We start from the raw sequence: 16,693 nt of genomic DNA, 5'->3' as shown, positions 1-16,693 counted from the left end.
TTTGAGAAGCCTGAGAAAACCCTGATTGCCTTGAACAAACTGTTAGTAGAAATACAGATGTTAAACACTATGAGAGTGAGGATTCATTATGAATTAAAGAGCATGATGAAGAAAATTAGAATTGTCTTTGAGAAGACTTAAATCAGTGTGGCTATTGTTAGTAGAAATAACAAATCAGGTATGAGTAATATCCATTTGGAAGCAAAATTTTCCCTATCTATAGATCTACGAAACTAGAAACCAAGTAATCTGCTTCCAAAAGTCAGTATTGGAACAAGAATAGGATGCCAATGAAAGATACTCCTGTACAAAAGAGAGAAAATGCATAGAAGTAGATGAAGTCAACACTCAATATTCTGAAATCCAGCAGGAGCATACTAAGCTGGGTTTTAGAGCCTGAATTAATTCTATGATTCATTCCAGACTCATCCTTTCCTTTTGATGAGAGGTAGCATGTGTTAGTAGCAACCTGTTACTAGGAACATATTTCCTTCCTGTAAAACAATGCTTGGCATCTGTCAGTCCTCTCATTTGCTTTTTCTGTTCCCTTCAGTCCAACTTCACTGCATTTCTGTGGTAAAACGTTCTCAAGAACCTAGAAAAAGGCTGCTCCCCAGATCTTTCTCAGATAAATCCTAGGCCCACTCTTGAACTCTGAAATAGTTGACAGAATCCTTGAATCACACTGCTTATTTCTTCCAACGTCAGATAGGAGCTCAGATCTCTGGATGATTAAAAAAATTCATACCTTCTGATCCTTCAAAGGCATTTTGAGAAAAAGGTAACTCATTCATTATGTGCAAACAGAGAAAACCCTCTTCAAACTCCCACGTTAAGGTTACTCTACCAAAGAAGCTGGAGATTCCTCCCCATTAAAGCCTAGCAAATATTCCAAAAGCAGTTGAAAAACAGAGAGAATGCAAAAATTTTAGTAGTTTCAGCCCAAGAAGTGGACACTTGTGGAGGAAATCAATGAATGAGCTTTGAACAGTGAGTAAAACAGGTAACAAGTCTTATTTAGAACACACAGAACAGAGCACATTGTAATTCAACTCGGAATGTATATCAATTCCCTAGGACAAGTTAGACACAATACTTGTCCTGAGGGGTATTGAGGTAACTAGACAACCATGACTTCTGCCCTGGGGATGTTTACAGATAAGCCAGTTCTTTCGCAACTTCCTTGACAAAGTGTCAGCATCAATGTTCAATTTAAGAACATCAGGACTCTCAACAGTAACTCTGCAAAGCCCTACACAACGCAGAGAAGTGTGGTTCAATTTTGAATCTCTTAGCTGTAACCCTATCCCTATTCTTTGTGTAAGCTTACCTACAAGAAAGACCCTCCCATTTCTGGGAGGGGTCTTGGGGAGGTTTCAAAAGGTTTGTGTAAGCTTACCTACAAGAAAGACCCTCCCATTTCTGGGAGGGGTTTTGGGGAGGTTTCAAAAGGTTTGGCCTCAGTGTTAGGTGAGAATTTGCATAGATGGAGGTTGGAGAAGAGATGGCTGAAAGAAGCTAGATGCAGGGCAAGCTGATAAGACCATGCTTAAATAGGTTTAAGATTATAGGTCACACATGTTGGCCAGGGCAAATAAAGCTGATATTTCCTGAAGCCTGTCTGTGGAAGTTTTCTAGCTGCCACAATCACCTGAACTTGCAGACCCACCGGCTGATGGAGAAGGTGGAGCTACGTGTTCCTGGGCTGGAGGAAAAAGGCCTCCATCACCATCCACCACCATCCAAGCCCATCCAAAGGGCTTAATGCAACCATACCTTAGCCATACCCACCGCATCTCCTGCACCCCATACCTTAGTAAGATTACTGGACTTCACCAAATTTGTTACCATTGCATAATGATCTCACCTTGTTTTTTCAGTACAATAATTGTTTTAAGAGCATCACATAATGGTCATGACCTGCCTTTTTTTTTTAAGAAAAAAATGGCATAAAATCTGTGATGATTATGCAACAAAATATCGTAAATGGAATCTGTATCTGTATGCTTGGGTGTGTATCATTATAGAATGTCAGTGAATTTGCTATATATCATTGACAAGGTTACATTTTCTGCACATTAAATATGTAAATCTCATGCCATAATACTTGTCCAGTCATCCTGAAATAATCCTTTTATTGCCTTTTTATTGCCTTCTTAGAATTGAGTTAAAAGAAACTTGCCACTAGCTTTCAGAAAACAATAGTCAGGCTTCCACATCTTTTCATCTGCCACAAATTCCAGGCCCCTGTACTAGGAGGCCATTTAGCAAGATCTAAAGCAGGGGTGATATTTACATAAGTTCATATCTCCTCCCAATTAGAACAGACACTAACCATACTCATTGGTCCTCCAAACCTGAAACTAATTGTCAGTTCTGCCTACAGGTTCTAGGTGAGCTAGCACCCTCCCACCATCCCACTCACTCACTAAGCTCAAGTCAACATTTACCCTTCCATTGGTTTCTACCCTAAGTTACATAGTATTTCCTCTGTTGAGAACGCTGACACCTCATTTCTTAGATACAGGTTTCAGTCTATTATTCAAGTCTCTGATAATATCACTTTATCCAACATTTATCACCAACATTCACACCCATGAAGTTATTTTCCCCTGAACCACTCTCATTTGAACATGCATCCCTTCACTGTGATTCCATAGTCCCTTGTGTAGTGACCTCTTCCCTGTTTCAGAATGAGAACTTGCATCTGCCTTCTATGTTCCTATAGATAATCCTACTATTAGTCTGTTTTCCAGTACACAATGGTATCTACTTCATAATAGCAGCTAGTTATTACTGAGGATATACTACTGTATTATTTTAATGGATTAGCTCCTCTAATCCTTGGAACATCCCCCATGAGGTAGATTCTATTGTTTTTAGATTTGTACTCGGGCAGAGTCAGGCTAATTGTCCAACTTCTCAAAGCAAGTAAGTAGCTGTGAGAATTTGATCCCAAGTTGGGTTCCAAAGGCCAAGCTTTTAAGAAGTTCCCTCTGCAGCCTTTATGAATCCTTGTTGAACAGTTTGATGATATATGGTCAAGTTTACAGTTGGCAGAGCTAAGTCAACTGTATTCTAAAGAAAATGGCCCCACAGTTTGGGGAATCTACTTAATAGAAGAGACCCATATCAGTGTAAGTATAGGAAAGGACAGTAAAAATATAAATAATCATTGGAGAAATAATATGGTTGGAAAATGGCTTCCTGGGACTTTGGAAATTCTTTGTACTTTAGAACCCCACCAAAATCCCCAGAGAAATATCTCCTTGCCAGAGCAAATATTTCACCACCCTGCCCCCTAGTGTCCTCTAGTACTCTGAGCCTCCTCCAAGGAACTTCAACATTTAAGAACATTCCTCAGAACAACCACTTTAGACAAATAGCAGAGATTTTCTCAAATGCACCAGTTGAATCAACTCAGAGACATCTCCCACCACCTGTCCCAGCTTCATGCCCCCACAAAAGAAGAAGTGTTGTTACCTTGAAATAAAAATGCTTTGCTGGCATTGTGCAATCCAGACACCTGCGTAACTCCTCGGGTGGTATTCACAAGGTCGAGTTCTGTGATAATGTCCAGCTGAAGGTCTGGGTCTGTCCCAATACCCATAACTGCAAAACAACCAAGAACTGTCTTAGTTTAAAGTGCAGAGTGGTATTGGCTAGTAAGATAGCACAGCTGCTTAAGTATTTGCCTTGCAAATCCAGGTACATCATATGGTCCCCTGAGCCCTGTTAAAAGTAATCCCTGTGTGCTGAGCCAGGTATGAGCCTTAAGTACCACCAGGTGTGACCCAAAATATCAAAATAAAAAAATACTAAACAAAACCCACAACTAGAATCACATAAGAGCAAGTGAACAAGACCTACACTACATCCTATGTAAAACCCTTCAGAAAGTGTGAATTAGGACCCCATCATTGGATACCATCTTTCTGGAGCATAGAAACAAGACATTTTCATTCAATTGTTCAGAGAACTTCTAAGAGTTGAAGCAAATGTCACAAAAGTTTTACCACCTAATGAATTCAGCTCTGGGGTGGGCTCACAGTTAGGTGAGTACAAAAGAAATTTGGGATTATTTTCTTGGTTTTTTTTTTTTTAGATATTGGGACTGCATAAGATGGAATTGTGCTCTTCCTATCTTTGAGCCTGATGCTTTGTGGAAGTTGTCACCCCAGAACTTCTCCAGGAGATTTCCCCATTCATAGAGAAGTAATAAAGCCTGGCCCACTGAAAAAGAGGGCCAGGACAGAGAGCCACCTCCCTGTGAAGTGCAGGGTGGAGGGGCTGGTAAGAAAGGAAAACCTCAGAAGAACTCTTTGGAGATTCCTCAGTGGAAATTTATACATTGACAACACCTATTCAAGAACTTCAGTGACTGTGGACAGAGCTCAGAGTCTATATCCAAAAGCTCACTATCCTCCACATAGGTGTACTTATGACTGAAAGCAGCTTCTAATCACATATATTAATAAGGCTAAACACACTCTAAGGTAGTGATTTGCACATTTTTGTTACTTTGTTTTCTTCCCAGGCCCACCAAAGTGCCATCAATTACCCCCCTAGTCTCATATTATGGGCCCACATTCTGTATGAAATATCCATACAGGCCTAGGCTGACAAATATGGCTCTAAGGGCTCATGTTTACGCCTTTCCTAAAGGCAATATCTGTCCAAGCTGAACATCTCTACAGGGCCATTCAGAGGCACAGCTGGAAATATTTCCAACAGCAACTGCTATCCATTTTGTTTGCTAACACATTTCAGTCACTAAGGCAATATCTGAAAAGATTGCACCCAGTTCGTCACAGAGTCTCCATAATTGTTCTTGGGGGTACAGCTTGAGGTCTCACAGAAGAGATTCTTCTGCCCTTCCACCTTCATTCCTTATCTCATAGAGGTGGAAAAAAGAACATCTACTGACCTCTTCTTGCCACTTGGTATTAGGAGCTGCTACAAACCAGACTACTGTCTATGAAGGGAGTCAGAAAAATTCCAGGGAGGTGACACTTGCCACCATTAAGAGAGCTGAAGGGTTATTTAATTTGGGAAGGTGTTTGGGCCAGACCCATGAGTACTCAAGGCTTACTCTTAGCTCTGCACTCAATGACCACTCCTGGCAGTACCAAGGGACTATCTGGTGTGCCAGAAATCATACCCAGGTTGCAAAGCAACCACCAATCCACAATATTGTCTCCATCCCTAAAGTGTTATTTGAAAGACACAGTTCATCTATTTTGTTGAGTTCCTTCTAATATACTAAACAGAAGGTTTAGTAGGTTTTTTCTTTCCAAAGACAATCTCTTCTTTCACTCATTCTACAGTCAACACTTTCAACAAGCACTGAACACTTATTTTAACCTAAGACACATTTCTGGGCAATGGGAGGCCCGTGTTCAGAGTCATCACTTGGACTGTCCTGTGTGGAGCAGAGGAGAAGGCAGGAAACAAACAAATTTTGAAAGATCAAAGGAGCTAAAGAGAATACAGAGGTTAAGATATTTGCCTTGTTAATCCCACTCCAATTCCCAGTACCATATTATGCTAGAACAGAGATGAGATGCCCCCAAGCACCACCAAATATGGTTCCCAAACCCCAAAATAAATAAAGAATTGATATAGTCATTTGTGATGGAATAACTGCTATTAATTGAATGCAATGAATAGAATAGAAAACATTTAGTAAAGGTTTTAGAAATAGGAGTCAGGGAAATTCTTCTGGAATAATGGCAGCAAGAGAACAAAAATGGTAAGATGTGGTAGGGAGGCTCACTGGGTTTCTAGAAGAGTAAATGCAAACCAAAACCAAGTGTTCATTTGATAAATGGAGCACAGACCCCTGTGTCTTAAAATCATACGCCAAATAAGAAGTGGAGGTGAGAGAGGAGTAGAAAAATGTGGCCAAATAACAAACACTGCCTTTTGGGTCACAACAAGAAGGCAGATGCTAGCCTGGTTTAAATGAATTATTACTGGAGAATCAGATAGATAGTATAAGGGTTAAGGCATTTGCCTTGCATGTGGCCAACTCCAGTTAAGTCAGCATAGATAGCCCCCTAAACAACAGAAGGGATCACTCAAGGGCACCACTGGTATGACCAAAAAAATGTAATGATAATAATAACTGGGGGGGGCAGATCAATAGTACAACTAGGAGCATGCTTTTCTTTCTTTCTTTTTTTTTTCACCTTTAGACTTTTTTTTTAGCATAGGCACCGTAAGTACTGGGAAAATTCAAAAGGGAATTCCCTTGGCCTAAGAGATACAGGGTTTCTCCACCATTAAAGCATATTGTCATGGGAACAACTACAGGCTCTGAACATGTTCATTGTCAAAAGCCCCAAGTCTTTTTAGGATGCTAGGAAATCTTCTGCTTAGTTGTGTTTGTCAAAAAAAAGTTGTGGTTGTCAAATCAGTCCTCTGATTTTTGCTCATATTCTAGGATGAAGTCTAAAATAAAGTCTTTCTTTATGGCTCCAAAATTTGTGCTCTGCCATGGTAGTTGTAGTCAATCTTCTGTATTTAGTGATTTTGGTTTTTGTGCAGATCAAAGGACAGAGTGTCTTCTGATTTCATCTCACCATTAGGTGATGAAGTAGGGCAACCTGCCCTTAGATCAAGTTGTTGCTGGTTCCTCATTGTTAGAATATTGTATCAATCTAGCCTAACACAAGATGGTGCCAGAGCAGTCTTAGAAACTTCTCAGAAGAATTTCGATTCCTGGTGCTGTTGCAGGGAACTGTGTCAGTTCTTTTTTTTTTTTTTTTAATTTTAATTGTGGCCAAAGTGAATTACAAATCTTACACAATGATGTTTAAGGTACACAGTGACAATAAATGAGGGCCTTCTCACCACCAGTGTTGTCCTCCCTTCATACCTGTTCCCAAGCATATATCCCTTATCTCCCTCCTTTATCCCCCAGAATGCTAGTGTAACTAAAAGCATATATGTTAACACTAATGTAAACCTTTTCTTTTTGCAGTTCCAGATATTTTTACTAGTGGTTTCTTGAAGGTTTAGAGTCAAAGGAGCACTGTAAAAACAATGATAGAGTGGCAATTATCATTTGCATGGGCCCACCAAAGTATGGGGGACATGTAAAGGAAAACCTTTGGCCTAACTACAAGGAGACCCTACCCCTGAAGTTTCCTGACATAAGACCAATTCTAGGCTCCAGGCAAACTAGTTTGTTCAATTCAGGTCATTGTGTGTAGTGCCCATACAGTTATATTTTTCACACAGTCTCTGTTGTTGGTATCATGTTTCTGTATTGAAGATCCTGGAATCTGTATATCCTACATTGAAGTCAGGATGGTGCAGAGCGGTGTCTAGTTTCAACTCACAATTAACAGGCAATGCAGAAAGCCCTGTCCAGTACGAAGGTCATTGTTGTTGTTGTTTAAATCTTCTCAGTGTTAAGGGAAGACTCTTTTGAGTAAATCTATGTCAGAGCAGCAGTAGGGTCTTCCCTGGTAGAAGATTGCTTCCAGGTGATGCCATAGACAACTTTGAATGTTTCGTAGATGGCTTCCCTGGTTCAGGGGTGAAAGGAGAATGCCCAAACCTCTGAGACCTGTGCCAGGTCATCATGTCAATGTTCAGGGTGTAAGGTTCCATTGCACCTCAAGATTTGTGTGTTTCTATCTTTATTAGATAAGAACTTATTTGTATGTATAGTATTTTCCATTGTAATGTGCCCATGCAAACAAGGAATAATGCCACCTGGCGTTATCAGAACATAAGGGGGCTGCAAGAACAAGTCCAACAATCCCCGTGACTTGGTTCAAACATAAGCATTAAACTGAGAGACTCTTTCACCAAAATCCCTTATTGAACAGATCATAAAGAGAAAAAAGATAAAAAGTGGGGAAAATAAACAATCTAACTTAAGACAGTGGACACAATTGTCACCGTTTAAGAAAATTTGTGTGTTCCCATCTCTATAAGATAAGAACGTGTTTGTATATAATTTCCCATTTTAATGTGCCTATACACATTATGCATAAAATGGGAACATGCTTTTCTTGCATGCAGCCAACCTGTATTCAATTTCTAGGACCCCATATCATTCACTCAGCAACTCCAGGAGTAATTCCTGAATGTATATCTAGGAGTAACCCCTGAGCATCACCAGGTGTGATGCACAAACAAACATAATAGAAAAATAGAGGGTGAGTAATGGGGGAAAAGAGTGAGAAATGCTCCCATCTATAATTTGATCTAGCAACTTTGCATACTACCTGCCTAATACTATTCATTCCCATAGACTCAGTGCACAACAGTGACTGTGCTATTAGGAGCAAAAAGCAGCCAGATTCTGGGTGTCTTCCTAAGTCCAAGAGACTTTTACAGAAAAGGGTGTTGTTTTTCTCCCAGTGAGCTCCATAACAGGAGTTCTGTGATCACCTTGAACAGACAGGAAAAGAACTCATATTTCAGCTTGATCTATAGTGTTCTATACCAGTATGGCAGAAATTAAATCAAGAGTGATCTCAAAGGACCTCCTCGTCTTTCCCTGCCTAGGAATTTGGAAAGTGGTCCAGCCAATGTAACCTTAGGTGAATAGAGGAGGACAGATGGAGCCCTGTTGTCCCTTTGCCCATTGTGGGGCTCCAGGACCTGACATATGACCCACCCTTAATCTAGGGCTGACTAACTAATCAGTGACTAGATGCAGGATCATTGTTTGGGGGTGTTATGCATATTTGGGGATAAATAATAATTCAGAATGGCATTTAAAACAAGGAAACTTTTATCCTAAAATGACTCTAGGGGAAAAAATGAGAATACTAGAGGTAATGCACTTGCTTGCACAGCAGACCGGGTGCAGATCCCTGGCACCACACCTGTTTTCCTGAGCATCACCAGGGTCACTCCTGAGCAATAGCCAGGAATAGCCCCTGAGCATCAGGAGGTAGAGCCCCAAAACAAAAAAGACTAGCTCACTGAATAATAATAAGCTCCAAAGCTTTTTCTTTTTTCACAGGCACATTCTTTGGAGTCTGACTTTGCAGTTCCTGTCACTAAAGTGCAGGTAAACCTTCCAACCCCTTGTCTTTGAGTCTATTCATGCATATTAAGTCTAGGAGAAATCAGTGACATTACCTATGCTCAAATGTGCCTATGATGTGAGTTAATTCTCTTGTACCTCTGATTTGATCATGCTGGGCCACTCATCAAGAACATTAAGACATATGAAAGTAGTACCCTGAGTTTGAAACCAAACCCAATCAAACCTGGTCTGGAGGGGCCAACACCAACCCAACATAAAGACAAATGAATCAAAAGAAATTGGCCTAAGTCACTGAATTTTCATGTAATATCACTGGGTCAATTGCTGACCAATGTGGGAGCTAAAGATCCCAGGATAGTCATTTTTAAGATGCTTGAATCTCCTAGGCTAGAGGACTTGCAACTGACTTTAAAGATCTAAATCTTGCAACTGATCTAAAAATCAGAATATATCCGTAAGATCTTCGCCAACACTGAGAACACAATAACGCACTCAATTGAGAAAATGTTGTAGAAACTACCCTCAACTTAGCTCATGCCAGTCCTGTCTCTCTTCCTACTGTCAACTGTATCCTCAATATAAAATAAAAAAATATTTTTGAGTTTTACTTTCCTCATCCATAAAATGGGAGTGAGAATACTCTCTCCCAAGCTCATGAATATTCAAGAATAACTCTGTGAACACTCCTAGTAGTTCTTTCTAACACAGAATTGGCACCCAGTAGGAATTACTACATCTTTCATGAAACCAATCAAAAAAAAATTTTTTTGGTGTTTGGGCCACACCCGGTAATGCTCAGGGGTTACTCCTGGCTATGTGCTCAGAAGTTGCTCCTGGCTTGGGGGACCATATGGGACACCGGGGGATCGAACCGCGGTCCGTCCAAGGCTAGCGCAGGCAAGGCAGGCACCTTACCTTTAGCGCCACCACCCACCCCGAAACCAATCAAATTTAACATGGTGTCTTTTACCCAACTTCTGATGTATTAGATATAGTTGAACTCTGGCTGCACTTTGTGAAATTTATGTTAAATCTATGTAATTCACTAACTCCTTATAACTCACAAGTGAAGGAGCTTCCCTAATTTTAGGATAGTTGTATTGCTTTTGACATAAAACAGTCCCATAAAAGACAGAACAAGAGAAATCAATTAGACTCCCAGAGAGTTTTCTCTACTCCCTCTAATTGGTCCCCTTCAAGATGCAAATACCTCGTGCCAAAAGCAGGAAATATAAGAGGTAGCACTTTGCACACTGCCTAGGGAATTAGAAGAACTATTAATAAGTGAGCATTTACATGACCTCTCCTGAATCTTATATAGGATGAGAGAGATGGTTCCAGAAAACTATTTTTCAGTTTCATGTTTCTACATCTTGTCCAAAAGTCTGCCCTTTCCAAGAATACACTATTCAAGTTTTCTACTCTGGCTCCAACTGCTCAACAAAGAGTTGAAGCTGAAAATTAGAATTAAGCAAGATAAAGATCTTTTTGGGAAGAAATTTCTTTGGGGTGGGGCGGTTGGGCCTCACCCAATGATGCTCAAGGGTTATTCCTGGCTATGCGCTCAGAAATCGCTCCTGGCTTGGGGAACCATATGGGATGCTGGGGATTAAACCGAGGTCCGTCCTAGATCAGCCAGGTGCAAGGCAAATGCCCTACTACTGTGCAATCACTCTGGCCCGGGAAGAAATTTCTTTAAACATGGAAGTCCATATGTCAGCAGCTTAAAGGTACTGTAGGCCTAGTCCTGAGACTAGGAACCTCCACCTCAGCTACCAAGGTATCTATTGCCCTGGCTTCCAGGTCTCCTCCCCACTCTAGTAGTGAAAGTTCCCAGAACCAGAGTTGCATAGTCCCTAAACAAGTCTTCCTGGGTATAGCTCACATGAAACCAGATCCAGAGCACTGGCCATGAATGCAGCTGCTTCCCTAGGTCAGTCCAGAGACAGGGATGCTGAAGCAAGACTCCAGTCCTGGTTTCACAGCAGGACTTCACAACCACTTGATTGAATTTGGAACCATCAGCTGCTCCAGTGTCTTAATACCCCAAAAGCAATTTCCTTGGATAACATGGAGGGCGACATTCTCTGCCTTTTCCAAGTGGGCTGATATTTTCACAAGACCAAGGGAGGCCTGGGATTGTGTTCACAGAGAAACTCTCCTTTCCAGCAGGTGGCAGCAAAAGGTGCTTTCCCAGCCCCTCCAGTTCCATCTACCCCAGCCCCTGCCCTGCTAACCAACTTGATAGTGAGAGAATTTTATGAGATTCTTTTATTTTTCAGGTTTTTCACACTTAAAAAAAAAACTTCATCGGCACAGATATATCATTGCAATCCTTTAAAGCCTTCTAAATTTTCATAATCTGGGAAAATCAATGATGCACCTAGAATGTGCATTTTTCACCCAGAAATAACATGATCCAGATCTTGACTTCGCTTGACTTACTAAAACAAATTTTCTGCACAATGAGCAATTTACACAGCTTTCTGTGACACCTATCATGAGATCTTCATATGTAACTCCTACCCCACTGCAGCGCAGCTTTAATTAAATGTGCCTGATATCATCTATTCATTTCCATTAAAAGGCAGCGATAGCTGAGTAGCTCGCTAAGTGAACCACATGTTTATTTCATCTTGGTCTATTAACACCCCAGACAACAATTGTCCCACTTGACAAATAAACTTTCCAAGCAGCTGTTTGGGTCCTGATAAACTAATCACCAGGCAGCCTTTGCTAAGTAAGAAAATGGGAATGGGCTACAGGAGGACTGTTCCCAAGAAAATTAGAGGCTCCCATCACCAAATTGCTAATTATACCCCCCCCCCGTCAAGCTCAAGAAATTGTAAGTAAAAGAATGAAGGTATAATTTCAATTCCCCCACCTCTTCCAATTCTTCTCATTTCTGTGGAAGTAACGTGGTCTCTGGAGTTTATATACTGCCAAGTCGCACGGAAAACGTATGTTCTAACAACTGACATCACCATGGGGACAGATGTAGCCACCGCTTCCTTAGCACGTGCTGCCTCCTCATTTTGCCTTCCTGGAAAACTCCCCCCAGAATTCTCCTATATTCCCACCTAGTTAGAGCATTCCTGACCACCAGTTACCCCCCCCCTTTTGGACCACCAATCACCCCTCCCCATAATTAAATGCGGAATTGACTGGTTCCTGCTCCCAAGTCCTTAATATCCGCTGCTTAAACTCCCAACACCCTTCCCCCCCCCAGGAGCTGTATAGCACAAAAGCTTTTCCAGTTTCTAGCTAGATTCTCAGCTGTGCGCCAAGTTCCTCAAAGTCGGACACCAAATCCATTTTGGTCTAAGCAATCTTAGTAGCCGGCAAGACACTCAGTTGGCATTTTATAATGAATGAATAAGTATATGAATGAATTTTGCCGCAAACAGAATTTGGACAAGATGTAAAGGAACTTAAGAATGAAGGTGGGGGGGATGAAAGAGTGAAATGGGGAGATCCTGTTCTTAAAAACGCCCCACAAGCAGTGAGACTGGCAACACTCGTTAACGAGACACTTTGAGCTGACTTTTCAAAGGTCTGAAAAGAACAAAGGATTTTAGGCTGATTCGCTAGTTGGTGGAGTACACTTGAGGATATGAAATGACCCGTGGCCTCTCTCTCTCTTTCCAGTGTCGCATCTAGCTTTCCTCTAGCTTCCTCTGTGCACTGTCCCCAGTAGCATATGGCCCACCTCTGCACTAGAGTCGCCAGTCCTGGTCTCCTGGACCAGAAGCACGTTCCTTCTAGTGTGTTTCTGATTCTACACGAGTAACCCAGCGCCATGGACTGAACTCAACCAGCAACTATTCCCAGCTGTCAAGAGCCTCTCCGTTGCCTGGGAAGCTCGGCTGGAAGTGGGAAATAGAATAGAGGTTCCTTTTGTCCCGGAGAAGTCCACACCCTCCGCTCTACGATTAATAAAGCAAAGAAAAAACCCTGCCCACTGCGTCCTGGAGAAATGGGAAAGGCCCTCGGGAAGCTCCCAGACGCCCAACTCTGCTATCCTTTGGCGGGTGGTCGAAAACCAGAGGCCCGAGCACCAGCGGAGGTAACTTTTGAGCCAACTAAACGCCGGTGCCCCTCCCCAGTCCTCGCAGCTTCAACTTACTCCCCAGCCCTGAAAGGAAGGTGCACCCCTAGAGAAAGGGAACAAGAGAGGGGGAAAGAGGTGGGGGAAATAAGGCAGAGAAAAGGGCTCCACCCTGATTCTTCTGGGGTACAAAGTCGGTGGCACCAACAGAGGATGGAATAAAAACTAAAGGACACCCCCCCAACCCCTTACCGGTACCAGAACACCCTAATTTTGCCAACTCCGCACCCTACCCTCGCCTCCTCTCCCCACACTGACTTCTAAGTCCCGTAGAGGAGACGGTTGAGAGCGATTATCCAAAACCAGAGGAGGGGACCGCTGAGTAGAGGGGGGACGATAGGAGGTATGCTTAGAGTCCTAAGACATGGGGACCGGAGCAAAATGACGCAGATTATCTTTGTCCCCAGCACTCTCCGTTCCAGGAGCCCTAACCTATCATTAGAACTAGGGGAAACTGGCTCGGAGATTGAGAACCTCTCTCCCTGTCCATTTCCAGAATTTTAATCGCCCCCAGAAACTGTACCATCACCCCCGGGGAGAGGGGTGGAACCAGAAAAGAATCATTCTAGGTGATCCCCCAAAAACATAAATAAAAGATGGGGATCCCAGGGTGGGCCGGCAGCCCGCAGCTCTTTACTCAAGCCGGACCCAAGAGCCCCCTCTAAGACGCGCATAGGAAGGCGCCGGGAAAAGGGGGTCTTTACTGCGCCTTGCAAGTTAAGGGGTGTGTGGGGACTCCCGGGCCGGTTCTGCTGTGGGTTTCGACCCGGCAGCCGGTGACATCCCGGAAACAGAGTGTCACAGTCGGCAGCGCCCCTCACTCCAGCGCCCACCAAGCCTGGTTTCCCGGGATGGGCACATTCCAGCCTCCGAGTCCCCACTTCTCGCCTTGCCGCCCGGAGCAGCGCAGGGAGGTCCGGGGGGGACGCACACTCCCTTCCCCGGAGCTCCGTTTCAATCTCCCGACGCCTGTGTCCTCGTGGGTTACACTTGGGGCTCCCCTTCTTTCCCCCCCGGCCGTACTGCTTACCTGCTCGGGCGGTGCACGCGCAGATCCACACGGCTAAAATCACATCCAGCGGCATCGCTCCCGAGAGTCCCCGCCGACCGCGGCGCGCGGAACCAGGAGGCAAGCAAAGCAACGCGCCGGCTTCTCCAAGGCGAACCGCTCGCTCGCTCGCTCGCTCGGGCGACGAGCTGCCAAACTTGCTAGCGGGTTGCGTGGGAGGGGGCTCGGCAGCGCGGGGTGCTACGCTCTGGGATCGCACCCGAGAAGGCGGCCTCGGCTGCCCCGCCCCCAGACCCCCCACCCACCACCACCACCGCGGCTGGATGCTGCGCGGGGCGAAATGCAACCGGCTCCCCGCTGCGGCTGCGCTCGGGCGATGGCGCTGGGCTCGGCCCCTCCACTCGGGCAGGTGGCGTTGGGCGCTGGGGACCGCCGATAAGCTGCTCCCTCTTTGCTCAAGGACCCAAGCGGCTGGACTCGAGGAGAGCACCCGAGCAGGAGTCCCGGGACCCGCGGCTGGAAAGGGAGGAGCTGGGACGCACGGGGCCTCTTTTTTTGCTTCGAGCCCACTTGTCGCCCCTGTCGCCGTCTCTGGCTTGGCACCGCAGTGGGGGCTAGCTAAGTTGTCACAGTTCACCAGGACAGAGATGTAGAAGTGCAGAGACGCCCCCCCCCACACACACACACCCCTTGGTGGGTTCCCACCTTCCCGAGGGAAATAAAACCCCAGTGGACGTCGCCAACGCTGAGCGCTCCCAGCCCTTCCGTGGGAATAATTGCTCGGGGTTTGCTCTGGGAAGGTCGAGGGAGGGGAGAATATAGACCTAAGGCTCAGCACCTGTCCTCTGTCCCCTCTCTCCCGACGACCCTGCTGGCTGGGTGCAGGCTTCGGACATGCGTAAAGAGGGTGCAAAAGCTCAGGGTGTAAGAAAGAGACCCTACGCCTGAGCGAGCAAGTCACTCTTGGGGTTTAAGGAGTCTATTTGCAAGCCTTCCGGTTCTGCAGGGCAAATGCTGCCACATAGGGGAAATTCCTAACCAATTCTCTTCCTCCACTGACTTTTTAGATAGTTTTGTCAAAAGTCCTACTCGGACTTTCCTTTTGGCCTCTAAGTCCCCTGCTAGTCAGGTCTCTGCAGAGAAAAGCTGGGCACAGTTTTTCAGAAAAGTATTAGTAGGTAGAGTAGTAGATTCCCTTTCTGGAATCCCTCCCTGGACTGCTACACTTCCCTTCAGGAATGGTATTTCTAACTAGGGTATGATTCTTGAAATCAGAGATTTCTGAGCTTCTCAGTGATACCCAGTGAGCCTTGCCAGATTTAAAACTCTCCTAGTGGGGCACATCTAAACTGATTGAGCTACCCCACCCCTTTACTTTAGGCAGTGAGGATGCCTGAGGAGGAAGAAGGGGCCTAGCTAAGCCATCGTCCCCCATTTACAGGGAACCACTTCAATGTGCCAGAATCCTCTTCCCTTACACAGCCCCTCTCAGTTCTTTGGTATCCTTCCACCTCCCATGTTCTTAATCTCTGGATACCACATTAGCAAATAAACACGACTTATTAAGGGAGAAAATTGACTTTCCAGTCCTTGGCCTATCTGGGTATTTTTGCAAGTCCGATGTCCCACTTGGCCCTTTACATTGTGTTCTCTAGGCAGATAAAAGACAGTGAACAAGCAGGTAAATTCTCGCTCCTCAGTGCTGCTGCAACAGGGAATTCAACAAAGAAGCACATTAGCTGTCCAGAAGTAGAGCTGAGAAATTCAGAGGTAAACTGATGTCAAGCCTAAAATGGAACTCCCACTCATGTCAGATTCAACTCAAGCCCAAGATGATCTGTCTGGGTTTTTATTATTCTCCTTCCACCTACAGCTTGATACATTTAAAGCTGCCGTTAAAAAAATAAAATAATAGGGGCTGGAGAGATGGCACAGTGATAAGGCGTTTGCCTTGCATGCAGAAGGATGGTGGTTCGAATACTGGCATCCTATATGGTCTCCCGAGCCTGCCGGGGGTGATTTCTGAGCATAGAGCCAGGAGTGTCCCCTGAGCTCTGCCAGTTGTGACCCAAAAACCAAAAAAAAAAAAAAAATTAAAAAATTAAAAAATAATAATAATAAAAATACCATAAAAATCACACATGTTGAGCAGTACCAAATATTTATAGAGAGACTTTAGGGAAGATGGAGAGGCCGTTGGCCCATGGCCAACCTTAGTTCAATCTCTGGATGTGGTTTCCCACATTGCAAGAGTAATTCCTAAGCATACTACCAGAAGTAGGCCCTGAGCACAGCTGGATGTGATCCAAATCCACCACACACACACACACACACACACACACACACACACACACACTAGGGAGGAAGGGAAATTACCTAACATGGGAGATAACTCAAAGTTCTGAAGAACTTTGTTCTGAAGAACATTCTTCCCCCAGCACCTCTGGGATTGCATGCAATGGCTCATGAGACTAAACGTGAACCATCTAACCCCTAAGGTCCCCAAGTACTACTTAAAAGTTGCCCCCCACTAAAAAAATGATTTTTTTTATTCCACTGG

At 44.2% G+C, this 16,693-nt stretch overlaps 1 protein-coding gene across 2 annotated transcripts in view; it reads right to left on the bottom strand.

The window, feature by feature from the left end:
* Positions 1–14,263, bottom strand: part of NELL1 (neural EGFL like 1) — a 1,037,291-nt gene extending 1,023,028 nt beyond the window's left edge. For both annotated transcript variants that reach the window (XM_049781002.1, XM_049781004.1), the window contains exons 1-2: positions 14,155–14,263; positions 3,484–3,612 (exon numbers count right to left, since the gene is read on the bottom strand). In XM_049781002.1, the coding sequence (XP_049636959.1) occupies positions 3,484–3,612; positions 14,155–14,209 (184 nt within the window). In that variant the 5' untranslated portion in view covers positions 14,210–14,263. The remainder of the gene's footprint in view (positions 1–3,483; positions 3,613–14,154) is intronic.
* Between the last annotated feature and the right edge of the window lie 2,430 nt (positions 14,264–16,693).

The sequence above is a fragment of the Suncus etruscus genome, chromosome 9 (assembly GCF_024139225.1).
Source record: "Suncus etruscus isolate mSunEtr1 chromosome 9, mSunEtr1.pri.cur, whole genome shotgun sequence".
Lineage (NCBI taxonomy): Eukaryota > Metazoa > Chordata > Mammalia > Eulipotyphla > Soricidae > Suncus > Suncus etruscus.
This window is presented reverse-complemented; position numbering and strand designations above follow the sequence as displayed.